The 24,637-nt window shown below is 35.4% G+C and overlaps 2 protein-coding genes and 2 pseudogenes across 5 annotated transcripts; 1 reads left to right on the top strand and 3 right to left on the bottom strand.

Annotated features, from left to right (window-relative positions):
* Positions 1 to 336: 336 nt before the first annotated feature.
* On the bottom strand, positions 337 to 5,684 carry LOC145634322 (uncharacterized). 2 transcript variants are annotated; one of them, XM_081685743.1, is made up of 10 exons: positions 5,582 to 5,684; positions 5,161 to 5,211; positions 4,199 to 4,313; positions 3,866 to 3,902; positions 3,703 to 3,772; positions 2,793 to 2,897; positions 1,250 to 1,400; positions 1,078 to 1,157; positions 800 to 893; positions 337 to 682 (listed from the first exon to the last, which is right to left on the bottom strand). In XM_081685743.1, exons 2-10 carry the CDS (start codon positions 5,189 to 5,191, stop codon positions 604 to 606), a joined length of 762 nt encoding a protein of 253 aa, XP_081541869.1. In that variant the 5' UTR covers positions 5,192 to 5,211; positions 5,582 to 5,684; the 3' UTR covers positions 337 to 603. The 2 variants fall into 2 exon arrangements, with proteins under 2 accessions (XP_081541869.1, XP_081541867.1); XM_081685741.1 differs by having other exon boundaries at positions 4,199 to 4,325; positions 5,582 to 5,681.
* A 929-nt stretch (positions 5,685 to 6,613) lies between these two features.
* Positions 6,614 to 10,045, bottom strand: LOC145634321 (putative receptor-like protein kinase At5g20050 pseudogene; annotated as a pseudogene). Of its 2 annotated transcripts, none has more exons than XR_014113399.1 (2): positions 8,533 to 10,045; positions 6,614 to 6,985 (listed from the first exon to the last, which is right to left on the bottom strand). The product of XR_014113399.1 is annotated as a putative receptor-like protein kinase At5g20050 pseudogene, transcript variant X1 (transcript). The 2 variants fall into 2 exon arrangements; XR_014113400.1 differs by lacking the exon at positions 6,614 to 6,985 and adding an exon at positions 7,028 to 7,178.
* A 1,606-nt stretch (positions 10,046 to 11,651) lies between these two features.
* LOC145636528 (putative receptor-like protein kinase At5g20050 pseudogene) lies at positions 11,652 to 13,016 on the bottom strand (annotated as a pseudogene).
* A 3,871-nt stretch (positions 13,017 to 16,887) lies between these two features.
* On the top strand, positions 16,888 to 23,473 carry LOC145634319 (protein arginine N-methyltransferase PRMT10-like). Its single transcript, XM_081685740.1, has 8 exons — positions 16,888 to 17,145; positions 17,733 to 17,925; positions 18,014 to 18,119; positions 19,661 to 19,850; positions 21,493 to 21,678; positions 21,775 to 21,858; positions 22,493 to 22,713; positions 23,092 to 23,473. Exons 1-7 carry the CDS (start codon positions 16,942 to 16,944, stop codon positions 22,667 to 22,669), a joined length of 1,140 nt encoding a protein of 379 aa, XP_081541866.1. The 5' UTR covers positions 16,888 to 16,941; the 3' UTR covers positions 22,670 to 22,713; positions 23,092 to 23,473.
* The last annotated feature ends 1,164 nt before the right edge of the window (positions 23,474 to 24,637 follow it).

Genomic DNA, 24,637 nt, shown 5'->3' with positions numbered 1-24,637 from the left:
GAGTAATAGTTTTACTACAAAGTGAAAGCGTCAATAGTTCTGCCCAGTTTCTTTTGTCAACAATTTTTCTCTTTCTAATTGCTTGTACATGTAAATGATTCACAGCTAATTTGAAGGGGCAAGCGTATAAAACCTTCATTATAATGCAATTGATTTCAATCTCATACCGTTCCATGCCGGTACTAGTGTTGAGGCAGCATTCGTCTAGAATCATGAAATAAAAAGGGGGGAAGGATGTGATTTTGGTAAATTATATCAATTATGAATCTACTAGGAAAACTTAAGATGCAGGGTACAGATAGAGCTTGCACAAAGAACAAATACATTATACACAAATTATCGAGCAATTTCATATTTTTTTTTTCCTCTGACCACAAAATGCATCACCAAATTATCATATAAGCCGACAATTCAAAGTGTGACTTTGGTCAATTCACCAATACCGTCTGTCCGGATACAAACTAATATGTGAAACAATCAAACCAGAGAAACACGAGTAACTCTGAAATTAACACATAAAATCTCACTGTAAAAGAGTAACCTAAATCATAAAAATGAATTTCCCCCTCTTTTATCAGGTTTCCATTTTTAATGAGCCCGGCATCAACCATCCAGATTCAATTTTGATTTGAGCCAACTACAAATATCCTGTATCTCTTCAGGGTGAGTGTAGTGACCAAGACTGCAATCAAAGCCAACAATAAGTGAATTTCAAACATGCAAAATATTCTCCAAAAAAAAAAAAAAAAAAAAAAAAAAGAATGGGGGGCGGGCATTAGCAGGATAAAATTATTATTACCCAGCGTATGATTTGAATGTGACGTCGCCAAAGCCACTAGAAGACAATGCCTTCCAAGACTTCTCTCCAAACTTGTATTTAACAACATCATCAACTGCCATTACAAAAAACTTTGGATTTATAATTTTTAAAAGTGGAGTTGGAGAGGGAATCATTTTATTCACAATATCACCTAAAATCCTTTTACTCCCAAGTACTTTTACCATTTCCCAGCAGGGTATGCCAGATAATATATTATTTTACCCAAAACTTCAAATGTTTTTGCACGAGTTCCATACCTTTGCCATGACAAAGCATTATAGGTAAAGATGCAGCCCGATTTGGAGCCTCGTTAGCAGCTAGCTTGTTGTTCAAGCTCCTAAGAAAACGTCCAAAAGAAGGTTAGTAAGTGAGAATATCATCAAAGAACATAGAGAAACAAGGGAAAATGTGTAGGTAGAAGAAGCCAACTTAGCACAAGGAAGCCAGCCGCTTAGCCCAACAACTGCACTCAGATTGACTGGAAACTCTTTTCCATTAGCATACTTCCTAGATACGTGGCATACTGCAGTATGAAGGGCACTTGCTGCACCCATACTGAAACCACCGACAGCAAGTTTAACTGCAGTATCAAACACTACACATATTAATACTACAATTCAACAACTTCTAAAGCCATGCTACTTATTAGAAAAAGCCAATTGTATCACAAAATCAATTATTCAAATTGTCACGCAACTAGCAAAAGTAATGGCATTTTTAAACAAAAAAATGTAATGAAATGATTGAAGTGAAAGGCAGTATCTCAATAAATATAAGCAATAAAAGCAGGGCTTCACTTTTATTACAATTTATTTTTGTTGGGGAGGGGGGAGATATAGCATGAAGCAAAGAATGGAGGTCGAGAGTCCATCCATAATAATGGTTGCCAATATTGTAGAGTGTATCATATATTGCAATCTTATCTCTTTCTTTTTCTTTTTCTTTTTCTTAGTTTTTCATACTAGAATTTCTTATACTAGGGAATTCTTCTCAAAAGGAATAGCCACAGATCCATCCTAAGTACATCAGTGTAGCCAACACTACATTATGTATTTGGATGATAATGGTAAAGGCCTACAACTTTAGTTAAGAATGCTGTTCAATTGAATACCAAAACTAGCAGACAGTCACAAACTCACAACTGACAAGAGCTACAGAACTTGATAAAGTATAATTATTAGGTTTTGTGGACGAAGGTTTGTAATAAAATGGAAGTAAATGTTGATATTGAAACATATTTCAAAGACTCAAAGAGTGAAATCTGATGAGGTAAATTCAAGTGGAAACCAAAAAAAAAAAAAAAAAAAAAAAAAATCCACTACCAAAGGTTTAGTCGCTAGAATTTGTATTTCTTCCATGAGTTCCAGCTTATTCATTCCTAACTACCTTCCCCACCCCTAGCCAACTGCATCAGTTATCTACTCCCATGCTCTAGCAGGTGTTTCTCCACCATTAGTTAATTCATCAACATCAAACTATCATTCCTTTTGTGAGCGAAGTTGTTTTAGCTAAATCTGGTTACAGATTGTATCAGAATTTCGTTTGTTTTCTCTAACATATGACCACCACCGTATCAGATCAATCACCCAAACTGAGATTCTATAACAATAAAGAGGTATATGTTTACAATTATAATCCAGAATATTGCATTATATACACTAAAGATGATCAAACTGTGTGCCAACTAATCTCAGCAATAACAGCATTAATGTTCCCAACGATTGGCCAGGTAGACCAATGAGATATGGATGGTTCATTGGTTCCTTAGACTCACAGAGAGGAATTGTGGCAAAGGGAAAAAGTTTCCAATCATACATAGACTCAGAATATAAATTCAGGACTCTTAAAGCTACAGTTTCCCAAATTGCCTATGAACCCTGAATATTTATAGCCATCGCTTGAAAGTCTAAATGAAAGGGACATGCAGCTAAAAAGTGTAAACAAAGATAAAACTTAAGAGAAAGGAACCTACTGTCAGTGGGCTCAGTAGACAGCAAATTTACAACATGCGCTACAGTAGCATCCAGTCCCTCTTCATCATCCAGAGCATCTTCAGATAGTTCTTGTACATCAAACCCTGATTTAATTCGCATTGCAACCGATTATGTCAGCATTGCAAAACTGCAAAAATTCAGCTGTGGTCCATAACAGCTAATTAGCAATTTATTATGAAATCAGGATGGCATATGGGCAGAATGCAAGTGCATGCACAACAGCCACCATTGTGCAAAACTAGACAAGGTAAAGACCTTGTTCAGCACAATTCACTTCATACCTGAGCATAAAAAGCCCAAATATTGAGCATAACCAAATAAACACTTCAGCTCATATGATAGAAAATTTATTTTGTGCATACCATCATTGCAACAAGCCAACAACAACAAAATAAAATACACTTGTATATATTAGAAAAATAATAATAACATGATTTGATCACAAAAGGACAAAAGGTAGACAGTACAAATTCAATTTCTCAGGAGTTAAATGCAGCAATTCCTCATCATGAATTCATGATAATCTAGTATTAATTTCTTATTTTAACAAATTTTTGTACGTGAAGTATGCTCACTATGTGAGTTCCATTGTGTTAAAATCCACCTTCCTCACACCATGACACAATGCCATTTAAGCATTGATCACACACTACAGCACAATACATAGTTGAATTAAACAAACATTCATGCTATTGCATATCAACATATGCACATTCATATATTTTCTATCCCCTAAGAATATTAAATACAGTACATGTCTAAACATGTTAGGTGACCAAATCAAGTATTCATATCTCTCTAAAGAAAATGGTATCTAAGAGCTCAAATATGAGCTTGCAAAGCTATTGCACATAGGACAAATATCAAGAAAGATCTGATCAAACTCACAAGCAGTAGAAGGAAAGCCACCAAATAAACTAATGGGCCGGGTTGGAGCAGTAGGGCAGATCCATTTAATCTGCATTACAAAAAAATAATCACAAATAAAGTCCAGTCAAAATACTTAAACGCGAGAGAAAGCATAAAACCAAATTCAATTCAAAATTCTCACATTAGTCATAGGAAGGGTCTCTAAAATTTGTGACCAGCTGCCAGAAGAAACACATAACAAAGTTAGACAACTAGTTAGCATCCATAACATAACACCCACACACCAGACTAATAACTAAGCCACCACCCAAAAAAGAGAAGGAACATGTATTGCTGATATACAGTTGGATTATCTTTTCGAATCCAAATAGTTAAAAATAGAAAATTGAATGTCAGTAGAGGAATCAATCAACAAGGACATAGAAAAATAAAAGAAATTAGAAAACATACAAAAGAGAGGGGAAAAAAAAAACTGCTATGAGCAACAAAATATAATTAAATGCAGCAGAATTACCTTCCACCATTATCACCAAGGCCATGTAGCCACACAACAGTTGCCTGGTGCTTGCCTTTGGGCCTAACCACATAAGTCCGTCCAAATTCATATGCCTTTCTTGCAGCACTACCACCTAAAAAAGGAACTAGCAGAAAGTCAAATAGTCAACTACAAAGTACTTGGCTAATCATAAATCGAAAATTGGAATTCTAATTATGTCTAATAAAATTACTTATATAACCGCCCATTCTCATCTCAGCCGCTCAAAGCTTGATAACTCCAAAACTTAGCTCTACGTTTGGTGAGAAAGTAGTAGCAGCAAAGAAACTAAAACAGATTGAGAAAATAGGACTGACATTCTCTAAAACAAAGACACCTAGCTTTGTTACTCTCAATATCTAGGCTGTAACTGTAACAGTGTCCAACACATATCTAACATCTTAATCGAATATCAGGTTATTTGAGTGTTATCCTTCAGATACGATTCGCGGAAAAAAAATCCAACCTAATGTCAGATTCTTATACTAGTTCGACGCTTGAACAAAATGACAGAAAAATTCTGCCTCTATGAATTCAATTTCAGTATGCCTCTATTCCAAAAAGACGGGAAAATGTCTAAACTAGGTTATCTTCAAGTAATAAAAGTTACTTATCTTAGTTATCTATCACCATATTCAGAATGATGCCGTGTTTTCGGGACAGACAGAGTTTGTTTCTTTCTTTCTCCGAGCAATGCCATGTACTACTACACATCATGATTAAAGGATTATGTCACATTTGTTCAATTGTCTTAATTTAAGTTCCACATCAAAATCAAAATCAAAATCAAAACCAAAACTGCATATTCCCAAAGCAACTTCCACAAAATAAACCATATTATCAGCAGTAAATTACCCCATATATAACTATGAAAACTCGAAAAGCTTAACAAATAATGGTATGATTATTTGGCAATAATTAAAAGTGTGGAAGCAACTAACCTGAACCAGCAGATGCGCCACTGAAGCTCATTCTTGCAATATGTATAATTTCTGCAGCATTAAACCAAAACAAATTAATTAATTAATTAATTATCTACAATAATCAAGCAATACTGGAACATCAATGCAACAATCCCAGAAGTCAACGATAAAAATACTCGTAATTATGCCATTAAAACACCTCAAAAATTGAAACTTATTCCAGAAAAACGAATAAATTTTCAGAAAATTCAAATGGATGCCCTATCCAAATAAAGTGAATTCCATAAAAATGAGATCAAACATATGATTTATTTTCGCGGAAGAGATTAAATCAAAAGAGAGAAGATTACAAATTGAATGAAGAAGATGAAGAAAGTAATCGAAAGAAGAAAAATGCAGGAATTAGGGTTTAAGCGAGAAAATTAGGGAGAAAAAAAACCTGAAGAAAGGAATGACGGAGAAACGGAGAGCAGAAGTTAGTTGTGAGGTGAGAGACTGACTATATGGCGTGGCATCCGTTCGTGTGTGCTTGTCCTTTTATAACCTTCATTCATTTTTATCCTCCTCATTCAACGGAATTCCGCCTTTTCTTTTGGCTTTATTCTATCGCGTATCAGATTAAATCAGATTAGAATCGAGCTTTTAATAGGATGTTCGAGGCGTTTCAAAAATGGTGTATAGAGTGATTTAAATTTAACAGATAAGAATTGAGCTTTTAATATATTCGATATATTATTAAAGGCGTTTTAGTATGTGGATCTTGTAATTCGAATTTCATTAGGATTTTTATTTTCAAATTGAAAATAGATATAATAGTCATTCACTTGCTTGAAATGATGTATGAAAGTTTGATTTAAGGTTATACACCTTATTTGATTTGTCATACTAGTGACTAAGGGCCTATTCTCAATCTTCTCATATGTTTATTTTCAGTTCAGTTCAGTTCAGTTCAGTTCATCTCCTAATTTCCTTCTCTTATAAAATATTCATTTCTGTTCAGTTCAGCTGATTTTAGTCTATTAGAAGATTTAGAACAGGCCCTAATTCAAAATATACAACTTTTATGTTGAAAAATTACGAAAATCCTCTTAAGATCTCAGTGCACTCGAAGCTAATATATTTGTACACACTACCACATAGAGCTTCATTATTGCCCCTGACAAAGGTAAAATAGGTAATACTTATGTGTAAGAAAATAGAAGAAAAACATGGTATGAATAAAATTTGGACCGCCAAAATCATCAAATATTACTCTGTATCATTAATTTTTTTTATCAGTAGTTATTATTTTTATAATTGATAAGTTGTTACACGTAGCATATTATGATATCATTGCAACCCCCCCCCAAAAAAAAAAAACAAAAATAATGTATCATTCATACTACACTGTTTTGGTGGATAAAGTCGGACATTATAATCAATCAAAAAAGTTCTTGCTTTTAAGTGGCCATTAAAATTGCAAAAATCAAAATTGGTCAGAAACTCAATCAATATGAAAATTAAGTTATGACTAATTACAGATTTTGCCAAAAAGCAATTCTCTTAGAGATCTAATTAATCATTACATCAGGTTACTTCAAACTTTTCATCCAATATTACACGACTTACACCACTACTAAAAAAAAAAAGGTAAAAATCTAATTTTACAGAGCAAAACACAAAACATTGAACTAGTATCAACAAACACAGTAAGCAGTATTGTGATTGATGTATCAAAGAAACAAGTATAAAGAAAAAAGGCTCCACGGGGTCGAAAATTTGAGATTCACCCCGGATTTCTTCGGGCTAGCTCGAGCATAGTAACGCCATCGTGACAAACACATTACCATCTCAGCAACATTACCTAAACACATAACCAAAATGCTCGGTGTTAGGATAATCTGGACTGAATAATTCAAAAAAGAATATAGAAGCAATGCCAATGCTGAAAAGAGCAATAGATGTATGATGTATCTAACTGGCTTCCCACTAATATTAAAGCTGGGGTTTCAACCTTGGCATATTCTTCACAACACAGTTGACAGTACCTTCTCAAACTGAAAATATCAACAGGAATTTTTTGTAGAATGAAAGTAAGAACTTATGCCCACTATAGAGTAATAAGCAAATCACAGTAGTTTATTATACATGATTTCAGATGATTAACATGCAAAAAAGGGAGCAACTTTGATGATCTGATCCGTACATACTTAGATCCATACATATGCATTTATGCAATACGTACACGTAACACAAGAAAACTCAGGGGAGCATTCTATCAATAACCACAATGTAATGTTAATTGTACTACTAAATCATGACAAACAATGATAAAACGCTACAAAGGATCGACGAATTTAGTCCAACCCCGGGGCAAATATTGCTATTTTGGGCATATGTAAGGGCACTCAAACCAAACCCTCTCCCAAAAGGTGGGACCATTGTCCCAACAAGCTCAAAAGAAGCCAGATAGTTATGCATACAGAACATTACAAACACAACTTGTAATGTTATTCTTACAGGGAAGCCACTAGATGGCATATCCTGCTAAAATTCTGAATCATTACTCTGGTATGAAATTTGTGTATGATAGTTGACTTTTTAAAATGAAAGCATAAAAAATTAAAAATAATAATAATGAATAAAAACTAGCTGTCAAGCGTGTCATATTACTGAGTCAAGGACATTATATTTATGGTATGATGTCAACCAAGGACCAAAGACTTGATGTCAAGTATTGTCAACACAAAGTGCAAATAATGGAGAGTTGGAATGATTCCTACAACCGTGAATCCAACTTCTCATATTCTCCCACTTTTGCACATCTTTTGGAATAATGTCTTGTTGTTAAGTATCAGATCCGTGATTCAATAATGACTTATGCTTACAATCATGTCATCTTGTAGGTGATATCTCGAGTTTGGATTCCTCTCATTACTTAAAAGGCATTATGCTAAGATATATTGATTACTCTACGAAAGTTAGAAAATTTCATTCCGTTTTACAAGTGAACGTTTAATCATTTATGCACAGGGGTGACGTATAGGAAATTGGATGGAATTTATCAAGAAATGACAAGTTTTGTTGTCTTGTGAAATACCCTTTCTTATCCTAAAATTGAAAGTACAATACTATAACTTTTTTTTTCCCCATTTCGAATGCAAGTTGCAATATAGAAGTCATATTGATCGGTTAAACCAAAAATATATATTTTTTTTGCAGACATGACACAATCGCTGAATTCATGAAAATAACAAATGCTCAACAACTACACATGAAATTTTTAAGCCAGGGGCATAGTATTTCACAGTTCAACCAAAATCTTAGGTTGAGAAAAGCATAAAATACAATGAATGATAGTGGAATATATAAAGAAAAACAGCAGTAAAATGAAGATGAACAAAAGATTACCTTTTTAAGCTGCATAGGTGTTCTGCACCAGGCACATGAATTATCGGCCTGACACAAGTGTACCAGGCTCAAATGTTGATGTGCTAGCAGCTGTATTGCAATCTGATAGTACTACTCCAGTAGCCTTTAGCCTGCACATGCCAGGACCAACTTTATCTTTGTCAATGGATAACAGATCAACAATAATCATTTCAGTTTCTGGGGGCTCGTCCACTCGCATATTTCCTTCAAGCATATCAACCACCTGAGCCATGGTAGGCCTACGCCTGACCTTCTCTTGAATGCACCATAACGCGGTATACACCAATGTCCTTACCTGTCTCTCATCAATATGCCTTCCTTCCAATAGTCTTTGATCAACTAATGACATAAATTTCCCTTGTTTTGATTTTTCCACTACGGTTTTTGGAAAATACTCGTACTTCCTAACGGACCTATCTTTGCTATCATCAAGAACACGCACGCTTCTCCTCCCTCCAATCATCTCAAGAAGCACCATTCCATAACTATAAACATCGGATTTTGCAGAAATGCCATTTTCTAAAAGCCACTCGGGTGCCAAGTACCCCTTAGTCCCCCGGATATTAGTAAATATACTGCTCTCACCTCTTCCCATCAATTTTGCCAGCCCAAAATCTGACACGACTGCTCGATAATTGTCATCGAGCAGTATATTCTCGGGCTTTACATCAAGGTGCAAGATTCTTGACCGGCAATCATGGTGCAAGTAAGAGAGAGCCTTAGCCACATCAATGGCAACACCATACCTCAAATGCCAAGGAAGACAACCTGCTGGTCGATTTCTTTTGTCCCTTCTAGGGAATATCCAACCATCCAAGGATCCATTTTGAACAAACTCATAAACAAGAAACCGCGGTCCCCCAGGAACAATGCAATAACCATACAATCTTACCAAGTTAATGTGCTGTACACTTCCAATCGCTGCAACTTCTGAAAGAAATTCCTTCTCCCCACGTTCCTGACTTTCTATCCGCTTCACAGCAACACAAGTACCATCTCCTAGGATTCCCTTAAAAACACTCCCAGATGCCCCTCGGCCAATCAGTGCGTTGAAGTTATCTGTAGCCAGCTCAAGCTCTTTTTGACGGAACTTCGTAGGAACACCTGCCACTTTTCTGAGGAAGCTACAGGGGACGGAAAGTTCCCGGGTCATCACATGTTTCTGAGGCAAAATAAGAGCAGTTCCCTTGGACCGGCGTCTGATAAGCCATATGAAGATAGCAAAATTAACTGTAAGACAAACACCAAATACACAAAAGAATTGCCAGGTAGGTCCAAGATACAGAGCAGATACAGTAATCAAGGAGATGAGAGTCACCACCAATATCAGTGCAAGTATCTTAGAGCACTTGTCATCCATCATAAACTCAAAGCTAATAAGATGTACTATGAGGAAGAAAGCAATCTTCCTTCTTCTTTCCTCATATTTTGAGGACAGCATGATAGACAAGTACATCCATATTATTCAATACAATGTTGCCCAAGTCAATGATAAATTTTCTTCCCTTATATCATCTCCTTTGATCAAATCTTTTTAGCAATAACTGAAGCATCAACATACAATCCCTTTCTCATTATTTTATTCACATTAATTTCTTATTGATGGAAGTATTCATCAGCATAAAATTGAAACATTGGGGCAAGTTGGCCTAGTCATCCTACATAGTGCAAGACATGAATGATGGTAATTGCTTGTGTGTAAGATACAACTCATCCAAAATTAAAAGCATCCTACATTCACTTGTACTAAAAGATCTAAATCTAATAATCAAATCATTCAAATGCAAAGCCGTATTCTTAAGAAAAATTGATTATAATGCCAACAAAATTAATTATAGCCCCTAATATCAAAACAAAAATACCAAAAGCAGAAAAAGGTTCAAAAGGTCTGTAATTTTTCCTATCAGTTACCCCTCTCATAGTCAATGCTAACTCTGCCTCTAATTTAGATCACACCGCATGTGAAGACACATCAAGTTAGATAAAAAAAATAAAATCTCAAAAAGCTCCCTAGAAATGGCGAGATCCTGCTCATACTGCTATTAGATACTGAGAATGTGACATGGCTTGTAATTGGCACAATCACTTTGACTCAATGCCCTTATTTTTAATTTGCACAATAACAAAAACTGAGTATGAGTATTCATACATGTCGTAAAATATAACATATGAAAAAAAATATATATAACTCTGTAAATACATGGTTTACTAATACAAAATAATACTGTTATACCGTTATTTGCTGAAATGCCAAAAATCTAGTAACTGTAATTTTTCCTGTACTTGTGCTGCCATACTGACTTCTAAGACAAGAGTGACACTGAAGTATGAGACTTTAGATATTCAGATAATCTCAATGGCCACTTCCAAGTCACCACAATTTCAAGTCTTCTGCTAAGCCAAATACAATAATAAAATCTCCAAGAACTTAATTGGATTTATAGGATTTCACCAGTGCAATTGAGCATTATCACATTACGAAAACACCAGTAATTTGAATCAGCATAAACAACTGTGGCAAGTGGAAACATACCCCTGATTAATAACCTATTCCATTTTAACAACCGTGGCAAGTGGATACAAGTCACTCATATTATTATTTGGTATGCATTCAGAAGGGACCCTTTTGAATCCTGCAATTGACTTCTAATATGCTTTCTTGGCAAGAGAACAGATGAAATTCAGAAGGGAGTCTAACAATTTTTTATATTGATCTTACTTCATGACTACAGAATTTTCCATATTTCTAACTTTTCTGGTGGGAAGAAAAAAATTTACAATTTACAAATAATAAGCAAGTAGTAACAGCTGTACTGGATCATCCCTCTTTTCAGGATGAAAAAAAATTCCATTATTAGCGTTATAAGCCAGCTACAATGTTTTGGGATATTATAGAACAACAGCCAGAGACAAGTGTTACCAAAGATCATGTCAATGAGAGTCAGAGCTATATCTTAAACAACAACACAAGGAGAGGGGGAAAAAAAAGAAAGATCTAACAGAAGAAAGTATTGAAATATTTACCTAAGTAACCAACCCCAATGCAATCACTAAGCTACTGATATGACAAAATTGTGATAGACTGATAGGCAGAATTATCAATCGTACATTGATGATGTTGAAGCAGCTGCTTGAGATTTATCGTTAGAAAATTGAGAAACCTGCAAAGCATTAGCCTTCGTATTATTCCAGCCTTGGATCTTCTCTGATTTCATCAACAAAAGATCGTGGAGGAACATTTTTGTTTCAGGGGGCTCATCAACAGGCAAACGGCCTTCAAGCATATTAACCACCTCACCCGTATTAGGCCTAATCTTAACCTTCTCCTGAATACACCAAAGGGCTATGTAGACCAGTCTTCTAACCTCATTCTCATCAATAATAGTTCCTTCTTCCAACAGTCTTTTATCAACCACTTCCATAATCTTCCCTGCTTTCATTTTCTCATAGACAGTTTTTGGGAAATATTCCCACAATTCCATTTCAGGCTTCGTGGACTTTCCTTTGAAATCTCCAGCAGACGACATAAGGACGCTCCTCCGCCCTCCAATCATTTCAAGAAGCAACATTCCATAGCTGTAAACATCAGACTTTGCAGAAACTCCTTTCTCTAGGATCCACTCGGGGGCCAAGTACCCCCTAGTCCCTCGAATTCTTGTAACAACCATATTTTCCTCTTTACCCATCAACTTTGCAAGCCCAAAATCTGTCACGAGTGCTCGATAGTTATCATCAAGAAGTATATTTTCTGGCTTAACATCAAGGTGCAAAATCCTTGACTGACAATCATTATGGAGGTAGCAGAGAGCCCTGGCCACGTCGATGGCAACCTGATGCCTAAGCTTCCAAGGCAAGCAACCACCTGGCAGCTGTTTTTTGTTGTGTTCACGAGAGAAAATCCAGCGATCTAATGAGCCATTTTGAACAAACTCATAAACAAGGAAGCGTGGTCCTTTTGGGATAATGCAATAACCATACAGGTGTACAAGGTTCATGTGCTGTACACACCCAATTGTCGCCACTTCAGCTCTGAATTCCCTCTCTCCCCGTTCCTGACCTTCAATCCGCTTTACAGCAACACAAGTCCCATCCTTCAGCATTCCTCTATAGACACACCCTGATCCTCCCTGGCCCACAATTGAGCTGAAATTATCCGTTGCCAGTAAAAGTTCTTCATGTAGAAACCTTGTTGGAAGCCCCAATCCTTTATTTAAACCAGAAAGTTCCTTGTTCCTTGATAGCTTCTCCAGTTGGGTAAAAACCCATATTATGATGCCAAAGGACACAATCATGATAATTCCAAGAACAGTGAAGAAAATCCAGGGTGTTTTCAAGAAAACTGCAGCAGCAACGAACAAGATGAGAAGGCCAGACAGCAGAAATAAACCAAGCAGCCTAGTTTTCTGCTCTTCCATAATTGCTTAAAATGCTCTCTCAGAATTTTCTAGGGAAGATTTACACATACTTTGGAATCATGTAGACTATGAATGAAGCTTCAATGTTTCCATCTAGCAAAGATTGATCCTAAAATGAAGTTTACCAGTGATTTCAGGTTCTAAATAAGACTTTTTTCTGTCAGAGACAGGGAACAAGGAAAGAAGATACTATTAAATATTCCACTTAGTATATGCCTTTTTCAAGCCATTAGCAAATGAGTCCTTCTAAAAGAGGATATCTAATCTTGTCCTGAAGCTGTGACAAGCTCATCAGAGAATAGTTAACTAAGCCCCCTCTATGAAAAGTGTATAATAGTCCATTTTCTAATGTTGAAGATTCTCGAAAATTATCCTGATTCTTTCTTCTAAGCATTCTCATTAGCTGCCATAAGTCAATCAAACAGATGACATCAGATAGAGGTTTGACCATTCGCTAATGAAGAAGGTATAAAGACTATAAACAAATGAATATGACTCATGGAACCAACCCAATTGACTTGATCAAATTAACAACTGCTTCTCATGTAAAGAACATCAATTAATCCAATTATAATAACACAAATAATAACGCAGACATTTATGTCCAGATAGCTCGATTAACCGGGACATAGTTGTTAACCACAAAAAATCATGTACACACAAAGTAGATCGAGCATGAAGCACCATGTAATGCAGACATTAAAAGGCATGGCTAATACTAATTGATAATAAGAAGTTCTTGTGTTTCATATTAATGCTTCATTGCTTCAACACTTACAATAATTAAATGACAAGGTACACTTCAAACTACAAGGGGTTAGTGGGCATACCGCTAAAGGAGATTAAGATCACTGTTGCAAAGTTTTCATCCATTCTCAACAAATATGATTATATGAAAGATTGAAATATCATAGTTGCCAAGTTTTCTATTGTTAAAAGTATGTTATTGAACTAAACAAAATATCTCCTATAATTTGGGCAACTTTATTGGAGCATTTTTGTTGTAGCTTGAAATATGATTTTTAGGTGGATGTGCTAAGCTATCTAGCCAAAAAAAAATTACCTTGCTTGAATCTAAATTAAAGAAGAAAAAAAAGCATATGGATTGATATATGGGGTCATTCAAGCTACATGTAGTATCAATTATAGCTCTCCATTGGAGAAGATCAGAAGATTGTAGCATAATATTAATGTGACAAATCTATAAGAAATCTTGCTTAACTATTAGAGACATCTTTAATTCTTTATTACTAAGTACGAACTATCAATTAGTCAATCAAGAAGCATTCCTATCAAGAGTTTCATACTCTCAATTATATTTCCAATCAAGGGTACTATAGTGAGGCTACATCAATATCCCCGTCCCCTTCCCTCACAAGGAACAATGTGTGGAATCGGAAACCCACCTAAACTCTTTTTTCTTCCCAAAATACCCTTTCAAGCCCGGAAAACTCAATAAACTCAAAAATTTTATATAGTACTTTGTATATGCCAAAAACTTCAAACAAGCCCTCAGACCGACACACACAATGCTAGCCTGCTAGGCTCATCACTCGTCCGTCCTTCATACCCTCACCCAGCCAAACCACAGAAGCATAGACATATTAGTTCAATTACACCAAGTATTAAGTTATGGTAGTACTATATTCTACACCAACCTATCAGAAAGCAACCCAAATTTATATTTACTAATACTAACTCAATCAGATAATCTTAATTAATGACCCATTATGCTTTATAATTGGGGCAAAATCTTAATATGGCTTTCAGAAATGTTGGTCTTTTCCTTGCTTGTAAATTCTAACAACCTCATTCTTCTTAGCTGCATAAATTATTGACCAAGCCTCACTGATTAACATAGTTTATTCAATATTTCCATCAAATCAAAAACACCCTTTGACTAATAATTCAAATAAAAATACAAACATAATTACATAATACAAAACTAAATATTAGATGAATAATATACTAGCAACAAACAATGGTGGACATTTGGGCAAGTAGATACATAAAATAAAGAAATGAAGAATATACCATGCATATTTGCTGATGAATTTCCACAAACTTTACTAAAAATCTACAGTATAATAATTATTATTGCCAATTAGTAATGGAGAATAAATATTTGGAATTTTATAATTTTGTACCTGATAGAAGCACTCTTTGCTGCTGCACAAGAAACCCAAATGTGTCGCCTTTTTTATGGATTTGGCTTCGAATACGAAGTACCTGCATTTCGATTTCAGATTTCAAATGAGTACAAATGATCAAATTACTTTTGGCCCTAATTTCAGAAAACTCTAGTTTGATTTTTCACCTTCTTCAATGTACGTAATGAAAAATGCTGCTTTCGATTGTGTGTAATCAATTACCCAAAAATCATGAAAATTTAATTCATTGAAATTGCACCTCGAGTCAAGGCTAAAGATGTCAATTTGGGTCATTTATCGGTTTTTTCCAATTCAGTGCTTAATTTCAGTTCAGTTCAGCTCCAATCAACTCAATTCAGTAAATCAAAATGGGACTTTAGTTTGGTTGAATTGAGTTCATTAAATTGGGTAGATTAGGTTACTGTCAGACAAGTTTTGGTCCGTTAATTGCTAGCTTGAGTTTTAGTCGAACCATATTCGAGTCATGTCAATTTGAACTAACATCTCGGTTTTATACCGGCATCAAAATATTATGTGGTAAAGTAAGCTAATTTTGCAATTAATTTGTCAATAAATATTATTGTGTGGTTACGCAAAAATAACACCGGTGGTGTTAAGGAAAAAGAAGAGAAGTAGAGAAAGCGAGAACCATAAATGAGTAATGAAAGAACTAGACTACTAGGGCGTTGCAAATTTAATGTTGTAATTTTAGTGAAACAAATGAAGTAGATTCCCTAAACTACTCATCTACCAAGGATCAATTAGAGATTTAGACGAAATCGCTAATGATGTTTGTATAGTTCGAAAATCACAATTTTTTTTTTGTATTATTAAATTAAATCAAGTTCCGCCAAAGTGCTGAAACTTTGAGGAAAAATCACAATTAGACCTTACTATTTTGAACTTAATTTTCATTTAAACGAGCTCGATTAAAGTTCTATTCATTTCAACTTCATTCAATCAAGTTTGATTCAAGTTTTATTCACTTCGACTAGGGATGTCAATGGAGCGGGGCGGATGTTGGCCTTCCCATCCCCACCTAATATTTTCATCCCCATTCCCATCCCCATCCCCGTGGCGGGTCCAATTTTCATCCCCATCCCCGCCCCATCGGGTACAACTCCAAAACCATCACCGCCTCACCCCCCACTTGGATATCCATCCCCACCTAATCCCCACCAAAGACCCGCCTAATCCCCACCCAAGATCCACCTAATACTCGTATCTCAAATACACAATATTACATAATTAATACGAATTATAAAATAAAACATTCTATACACATTTTTGTGTTATAATATAAGTGTCGTACAAAGTATTATAATTAATATTGTATTTCATGTAATTATTTTATAAATAGAATAAAACTAAGTAATTTTGCTTTAAAAGATATATAGATGTGGGTATGAGGTGAGGATGGGGCGGGTACGAAGTGGGGCGGGGCGGGGATGGGGCGGGTACAACTTAAAAGCCACCCCCGCCCCATCACTCATGGCGGGTATGGTTTTTATCCCCATCCCCGCCCCACCACCCGCCAAACCGAGACCCATCCCCGTCCCATTTGGGCGGGATGAGACAGGTCTCCTACTTGACCCGCCCCACTGACATCCTTAACTTCGACCCGATTCATAATCATTTTATATTCTCAAAGAGGAGTAGCAAGTACCAAGGGACCCACTTTAAAATACTTGTATCATTCATGAGAATTGATTCATTGAGAAGTGAAGGGTATAAAAGGCCTTTGCCCTAAATTATTCATCTTTCTCTAGTCTCCCTCTAATTTTCTCTCACTCCACTCAACACCCAAACAGAGAGAAAATACCATGGGAAGCTCATATGTTAATGGCGGCGGAGAGCGGGGACTCGGCGGCGCTGGCCCAGGATCGGTCGACAAGGGTGTAGATTACGCCAATTACTTCTGCACTTACTCTTTCTTGTACCACCAGAAAGAAATGCTTTCTGATCGTGTTCGAATGGATGCTTATTATAACTCCATTTTCCAGAACAAACACCATTTTATTGGCAAGGTTTACCCCTTTTCTCTCTTTCTAATTCTATGTCTTTATGAAAAAGTATTTCAATTTATTCTTGTAATTTTTGGGGTTTTTTTTTTGGAGTATTTTCTGGGGTTCCTGAATTCATCAAATTTATGCATATTTATTGGTTTTTGGGTGAAAAAAAAATGTTTTTGTGCAAAAGGGTATGTTGGATTTTGTGTATTTTTATGCCATTTTTGTGTATTGGGAGCTGCTTGTTGGAGCACATTGTGTGAATGATTTCTGCTGTAATTTTGTAATATGTGCGGACTATTGTTGTTGGAATATCCTGGAATAAGTTGTTATCTTTCCTGTAATAGTTAGGGTTTTATGATTGGGTTTTCGGAGACAATGGTCGACTTTGAATGAGTGATGGTGAGAGTGTTAAGACTTTGTTAAAGGGAATGCATGCCATATTCTTAATTATGAGGAGTTGGAACAAGATGATGGTTATTTCTGAATGGAGAGTTTGAGATTTCAGTGAGTGACTAAATGTATCTGGTATAATGAATAAATTAGTGATTGAAGTTTGATAGTGGTCTGATTTGTGTTATCATTTTTTGTTTGTGTGGAAAAAGACTGTGTTGGATGTAGGAACTGGTAGTGGTATCCTTGCAATTTGGTCTGCACAAGCGGGTGCACGGAAGGTCTATGCAGTGGAAGCTACAAAGATGTCTGAGCATGCTCGACTGCTTGTTAAAGCAAATGGCCTTGAGGACGTTGTTGAAGTCATTGAGGGTTCTATGGAAGATGTTACTCTTCCGGAAAAAGGTTTTTACTTCTTGTCCTTTTGAAGTTTTTTACACTTTCAGCTTTGATCGGTGAAATTAAGTAACTAATGATGCTACTGGATGAACAGTTGATGTAATTATATCAGAGTGGATGGGATACTTTTTGCTTCGTGAGTCCATGTTTGACTCTGTGATCTGTGCACGGGATCGATGGCTGAAGCCGACTGGAGTTATGTAAGTCATATTAAGTCTGTGGCTTTTTCTTGCTGATTTCAATCTTTACTGATGTATGTTCTGGTAATGGAAGCTCCTTCTTCAATTATTGTTTGTAGAGATTTTTAAGGGGATGGCTTTATTAACTGCAAATACAGTGAAATATTAAGGTCCTAAGATTAAAATCCTTGTAACTCCGTAGAACAGTAGAAGTGATAGCAGGTGGTTTGAGGTTTGGATTTTGACGTATTTACTCTTATTATTTGAACATGAAACAAAATGCTTTTTGAGTGGTCTCTTTTGTTCCTTTAAGATTATAAAGAGGGGTTGTGGGGCTTAAAACTGGGATGTCCTGCCATGGCTGTGAAACCCTGCTGGATAGTCTTAGGGCATATTTTTAATTTTAATACCCTTCCCTCAGTTTGTATAGGGATACTATATGACTTGTTATGCTGTGAAGTTCAAAGAAGGTTACGAGCTACCCATGAGATCCACACCGGACTCTAGAATTTCTTAGTTTGTTGAATGTATGTCTGGTGTTTTTTGTCAAGGAATTATTTAGTTGAAGATCCACCTTGAACACTTTTGTGTAAGGGTTCATCAGCGATGCTATATTGTTTTGGTAATATATTTATGTGAAGTAGAATTTTGTTGTAAGTTTTGGTTATCACTTATCAGTCATATCACAGTTGCTACTATTGAGCTGTTTGCTAAATCTAATCTTCATTATTCTCAATGGCTCTGAACTGAACAATCAAAGAACATATAGTTAGGGATGGCATTTATAGTTGCTTTTCCCATTAATAGATCAACATGTACACGCCGAACAAGTTAAGAGGTTGAAATTGTAAATGAAAAATTCTAGTTGATGTGGAAGTGGAATTGCTTAGGTGATAACAATACATTATTGGGGATGCATAGCCTTTGTAAAAATTATGGTGAAGGAAGCAATCAGGCTAGTGATTGTTAATTCATATAGACTTGAAGTTGCTTGATAGCATTTTACTTGAGATGAGCTGCTGCAACTTCAGTGGTATATTAGAGTGAAGACTTATGATCGATGGTTAGACCTTAGGGAAGTTTATCAAAGTCTGGTGATTGTATTAGTCTGGTGACTGTATTTGGAGTTGGCCCAAAGTTTAAAATGCCTATGTGAAGTTATAGATGAGCTGGTATCATGACAATCATCAATGGTCTAACACTCTACCCAAGCATCACCTAAGTTTTTAGCCAATTGGTGATTTTGATGTTGCTTTGATTTCCAAAATAATTGTTTTTGGCAATATGTCTTGTGAGAATTAAGCGACAGTTATTTTCTTTTTGACGACTTAATTCTAGGACTAACACTTGCCAATGGAAAAGGATATATATATAGTAGTATAACTGAATTTGGTAGACTCCAAAAAGGCCATTTTCTCATGCTTCAAAATCACATTGTTATGCATTTAACAGTATTGTTGAGATGCCTCCCCTCTTATAGATTGTCTCTATTCACACTTGTGTCATGAAATTTAGCATAACACCCTAATGTTTAATAATGGGAGGGAATTCGGGTATTGCAGGTATCCAAGTCATGCACGCATATGGTTGGCTCCTATAAAATCTCACTTGATAGATCAGAAAAGGGATCACTATGATGGAACTATGGAAGAATGGCATGGTTTTATTGATGACACTAGGAACTCCTATGGTGTAGATATGAGTATTCTCACAGAGCCTTTTACTGATGAGCAGAAGAAATACTACCTACAGGTCAGCGGTCATTTCTTTTTCTTAAGCATTGAATTGAAAAAAAATTATGATGTTTTTCTTCTTGAGGTAGGTTTGGAATTTTGTTCTCTTCATGCTCAGTTTACCATTTCGTCTATGGGTTCAAATCTCATATTTATAAACTGAGCTAAAATTTCCATCTTTGTACAAGTGTGTTCAGAAAATAAGAGTTTTTTTTTTAAATTTTTTTTTTAATTTTTATTTTTATTAAAAAAAGGTCATTGAGAATAATGCTGCATTGTCCCCCTGACAACCACTTTTTTGGTGTCTGAATGTGAGCTTTTGTGCATGTCTGCTGCAGGTTTATCTGCTAATGTAATGTGCATGAATGACATATGTTTGCTTGAATGTTAATAGCTTTATTTAAGGTTACTTCTTCTTAGCACTGGTGAAAAATATTCAACAAAAATACATATAACAAGTAATTAATTGTTAAAGATGCATTCTTTGTATATTGATATTGATCATATGTGATGTTACATGTAGGGCTGTGCACTGGTCCAAAACCGAAGCGGACCGGGACTATAAAATTTTAAGGACTGAAGACCGGACCGGAACTCGTCCGTAATCAACCGGTTCGGGTTCCGGTCTGGGCCTGAATTTTCAGGCCCGGTCCGGGTTTTGACCTTTAGGACCGATTAAATCTAAGTTTTAAATTTTTTTAAAAAAAAAAATTACTGTATTATAAATTTATAATTCCAAAGTATAGTAACCATCTAACTTAGGCAGCAAAGAAAGCACAAAATGTAAATTACAACAAATAAACCAAAAACTCAGAATCCTAAATCACTCATCCGAATTTCCAATCATAAATCAAACAAAAAAAAAATCACTCAAAATATAGATTGATACAACTCTATATATACAAGATAAAAAATTGAATAAATTGGAAAGGAGTAAAAGATTATTGAAGCAGATCTGAAAATAGAAAATGGCGAAAGGAGAGGGAAGAACGGAGGTCGATCCTTGACTTCGTGAAGAATGGTTTCCGGAGCTCTTGATCGGCGACGACGGCGAGTTCTTGCTTGAGAAACACGGTGTTAATTACATTGTTGGAGACAGTATTGTAAAGGAGACGTTGAAGGAAATTTTGGTGGGTTGTGAAAAAGAAGTGAAATGGAGATGAGTCCTCTAAGAAATAATTAAAGAAGTTAGGTCTCTAAAGTTGGTAGGATTGAAGCTCAAAGAAAGAGAAAGCATGAGAAGTGGAGTGGCGGCTTTTCATGAACATATAACTGACATAAGCATATTAGGGTAAGGGAATAAAGGCTGATTTTTTTTAATTGTAAACTGGGTTTCCGGTCCAGACCGAAATCGGTACGGACCGGAATCCCGGAATAGCTTATATTTAAGGACCGGGGACCGGACCATAATCTAACGGTCCGGGTCGGTCCGGTCCCTGTCGGTTTTCCGGTCCAGGTCCAATTCTGCACACCCCTAGTGACATGTATCGCCTAATTACATACAGATGTTGCTTCTCAAATTACCCTTGTGTGAAATGAACTGGCAATTTAAGTAGTTATGGCAAGTTAATGATGTCCTTGACTCTAGTTCTAAGTATCTTTTTATCAAATACATTAGCTTTTATTATATCTTTTATTGAGCTTGGCCGTTATAAATTCAGACTTCATTGTGGAACAACCTTCGTCCTGAACAAGTCATCGGAACAGCTTCCATCATCAAGGAGATGGATTGTTTAACTGCTACGGTTGAAGATATCCTTGTTATAAAAACACAATTTTTCTCATCAATCTTGGAGGAGGATACAAAATTCTCTGGATTTGGAGGCTGGTTTGATGTTCATTTCCGAGTAAGTAGAATTTTATTATGTCCAAAGCACGCTTGATTTTTGTAAAAAATCATGGATTATATATATTTTTATACATGTATTATTTTGTTATCTCAGGGAAGAAGTGAAAGTCCTGCTACAACTGAGATTGAGTTGTCAACTGCCCCAAGTATTGAAAATGGCACACATTGGGGTCAGCAAGTAAGTACCGCAGCAAATAATGATATAGCATGTTTGAATTTTGTTTATTCTTGAATTAGTTGGAACTTAGAAGATAGGCATATTTTAGACTCTAGACAGTGATTACTCCTTGATTAATCTGTCTTCATATGAATCTAGTAGGTTTATTTTTATTGATTATGGCCATTTTTTAGTTGTGTTGACTTTTGATTAATACTTCCGGGGATGAATATACACTTACGTATGAAAATCTGTAGTTACCTTTTCATTGAAAAGAAGGAAGAGCATTATGTTTGTTCTTTTGGATGCGTTATTCTTGTTGCCAAAGGGCACTCTCTGCCATTATCGACTACCTGACATATTTGTCTGGTTTTCATTTGAAATTAAGAGAATAAGTTTTACTTATGGGGCCATTGCTGGGGAGTTTATTGTATATGAATATATGATCCTCCCTATCCCAAGATAATTGCGTCTTTAATTAGGAAATTTTTTTGATGGGAGGATGATATATATGTCAAGGATCAGGGTGACGAAAATTGTTTCATACTTTCATTGGTTACTGAACATAATTGCTTCTCATGGTGTGCTTGATACTAAATTATGTCATTGCTAATTTGCAACTGTTGTGATATTTTTTTATGTCTCTATATCTCAGGTCTTCCTCTTAAATTCTCCCATTCGATGTAGTAAAGGAGATAATATGAATGTTTCTTTTGTGATGAACCGTGCTAAAGATAACCATCGACTGTTAGAAGCTGAATTTGGGTGTGAGTTCAAACTGGCGTCTGGCCAGCCACTCCAGCCATTCAGGAAGAAGTTCTTCATTGAGTGAGAAGTGAAACGGATGAAGCATTCTTCTTAGGAGTCTTACAAAAGGTAATTTTGGTGTGATTTCAGCATTTTAGCTTTCCTTGATTTAGAAATTTGAGATGTGTAACACGGCTGCTAGTACTTGGTATAAACGTTGTCAGACTCAGTAACATAGCCTGCCTTCCTCCCTCCCTCCCTGTGGACGGGTATGAAAAGAAAAGACAGTGTTGTGCTTGTTACTTGTTTAGTTGTTTTATAAGGTCGAAAGAAGATAACTAGCCATTTACTTGTCTCTAACTCTGTGGTCCTAGTTTATTAAACAAGCACAACGCCACAACATTGGTTTTTTTAGCTAATAATCTATTTAAAATGGACATATATTTTTTTCAAAGTAGTATCGTTATTATGTTTTTTTTTTCCCTAATATCTTCCATTTTTTTCCAGTGCTGCTATGACTCAGAAGACATCAAGTGATCAAGCAGAAGTATGATACTTCTCAGGATATGGTGAATTCTATTGGGAAGTTGTGGCCTTTTGTTAAAGCCTGAGAGGTAGTTAATCTTTAAACTCTCAAGCTTTTCTGCTGGTTTATTGGATATACAAATGTCAGCAATTATCGTATTAAACTGAATGACTACAAGGATCCTAAATTGGGTACGACAAAAATGGTTTGAGTTCATCTGTATTGGCTGAAACAGAGCTCACAGCGAGGCAAATATAATTTTTGAAGTTGAATGATGTAATGCATAGTAGTAGAAAATATTGATGAAATGATGAGTATTTATATGTTAGTAATTTAGTATCTTTTAAAATTTTCTTGATTGTCTATCCTTTGGCACTCTGGGATCTTTACAATTCCATGGATCATATTACTATCAAATGCTAAAGTTTTTAGTATTATGATTGTAAATGTTCCAAGAGAATACTCTCTTTTTATAATTTTATTCCCACTTTACATTTTTAAAAATCTTGGAGACGAAGAAGAAAAGTAAGAAAAACAAAAGAAGAGAGGTAGAGGGAATATATGTGTACAAGTTTTGAATCATTTGTTGTTTCTGAAAAAGGGTGCTATAGTAGAATGTGAGAGATTGTTATATACACCTGGGTGCACGGTGCACCCAATGGTATTATTTGGTCATTTTGATGATTATTTTTGTTTGGTCATTTTGATGATTATTGCTCATTTAATCATCAAATGAGCAAAAATTACCCTTGGGTGCACCATGCACATTTGGTTGGCGACTTAGCGTGGTGAAAGACCCATTATAGTGGTTGTTAACTAATTTAGGGTATGTTCTTTTTAGCTTAATTTCAATTCAGCTCAGTTTAGTTTCTAATTTCCTTCTCTCATAAACAATTTAGTTTAGCTCAATTTAGTTCAGCTCAGTTCAGTAATCAGAGTTGGCCCTTAGTTGATTGAAATTCTGTTATATTTTTATATTATTACAGTATTACTCTTTGTGGTTTCTTACACCACGTAATACGGAAGGGGAATAAATCGGAGATGTTTAATTGTGGATTTATTAAAGAATTGAAGAGCATCTCAATTTTCACAAAATGAGGGGGCTTGAGAGATGGGGATTTGTTTGATTTTGCTGTTGAGGCAAATCTTTAAAAACTGCTCTGCAACTAACTGAATTAATACATTAATCAACTTCTTCTTCTTCTTCTTTTTTTTTTTTTTTTTTTTTTTTTTTTTTTTTGGTGTGGGAGGGAATAGTCAAATATATGAGGTTAATGAGAAAATAAAAGTTTATTATTTTGATAAACATATTTTAAGTGGCAATATCGTATTAAAAATAAGCCCCGTGAGCCACGATTGTTGATATAAATATGAAAATGTATGATGACGGGATATATTTGTTAATTTATTTACAATATTAACTGGGATTTCTTCATTAATCAACTAGTTATTTTTTAAACTGCTATCTAAAGAAAACAATTTAGTATGAACCAAACGATATGCGCGACCTTAAAATAAAATTAAACA

Source organism: Chenopodium album, chromosome 6 (assembly GCF_948465745.1).
Source record: "Chenopodium album chromosome 6, dcCheAlbu1.1, whole genome shotgun sequence".
Taxonomy (NCBI): Eukaryota; Viridiplantae; Streptophyta; class Magnoliopsida; order Caryophyllales; family Amaranthaceae; genus Chenopodium; species Chenopodium album.
The sequence above is the reverse complement of the archived record's forward strand: the minus strand, read 5'-3'. Positions and strand labels throughout refer to the sequence as shown.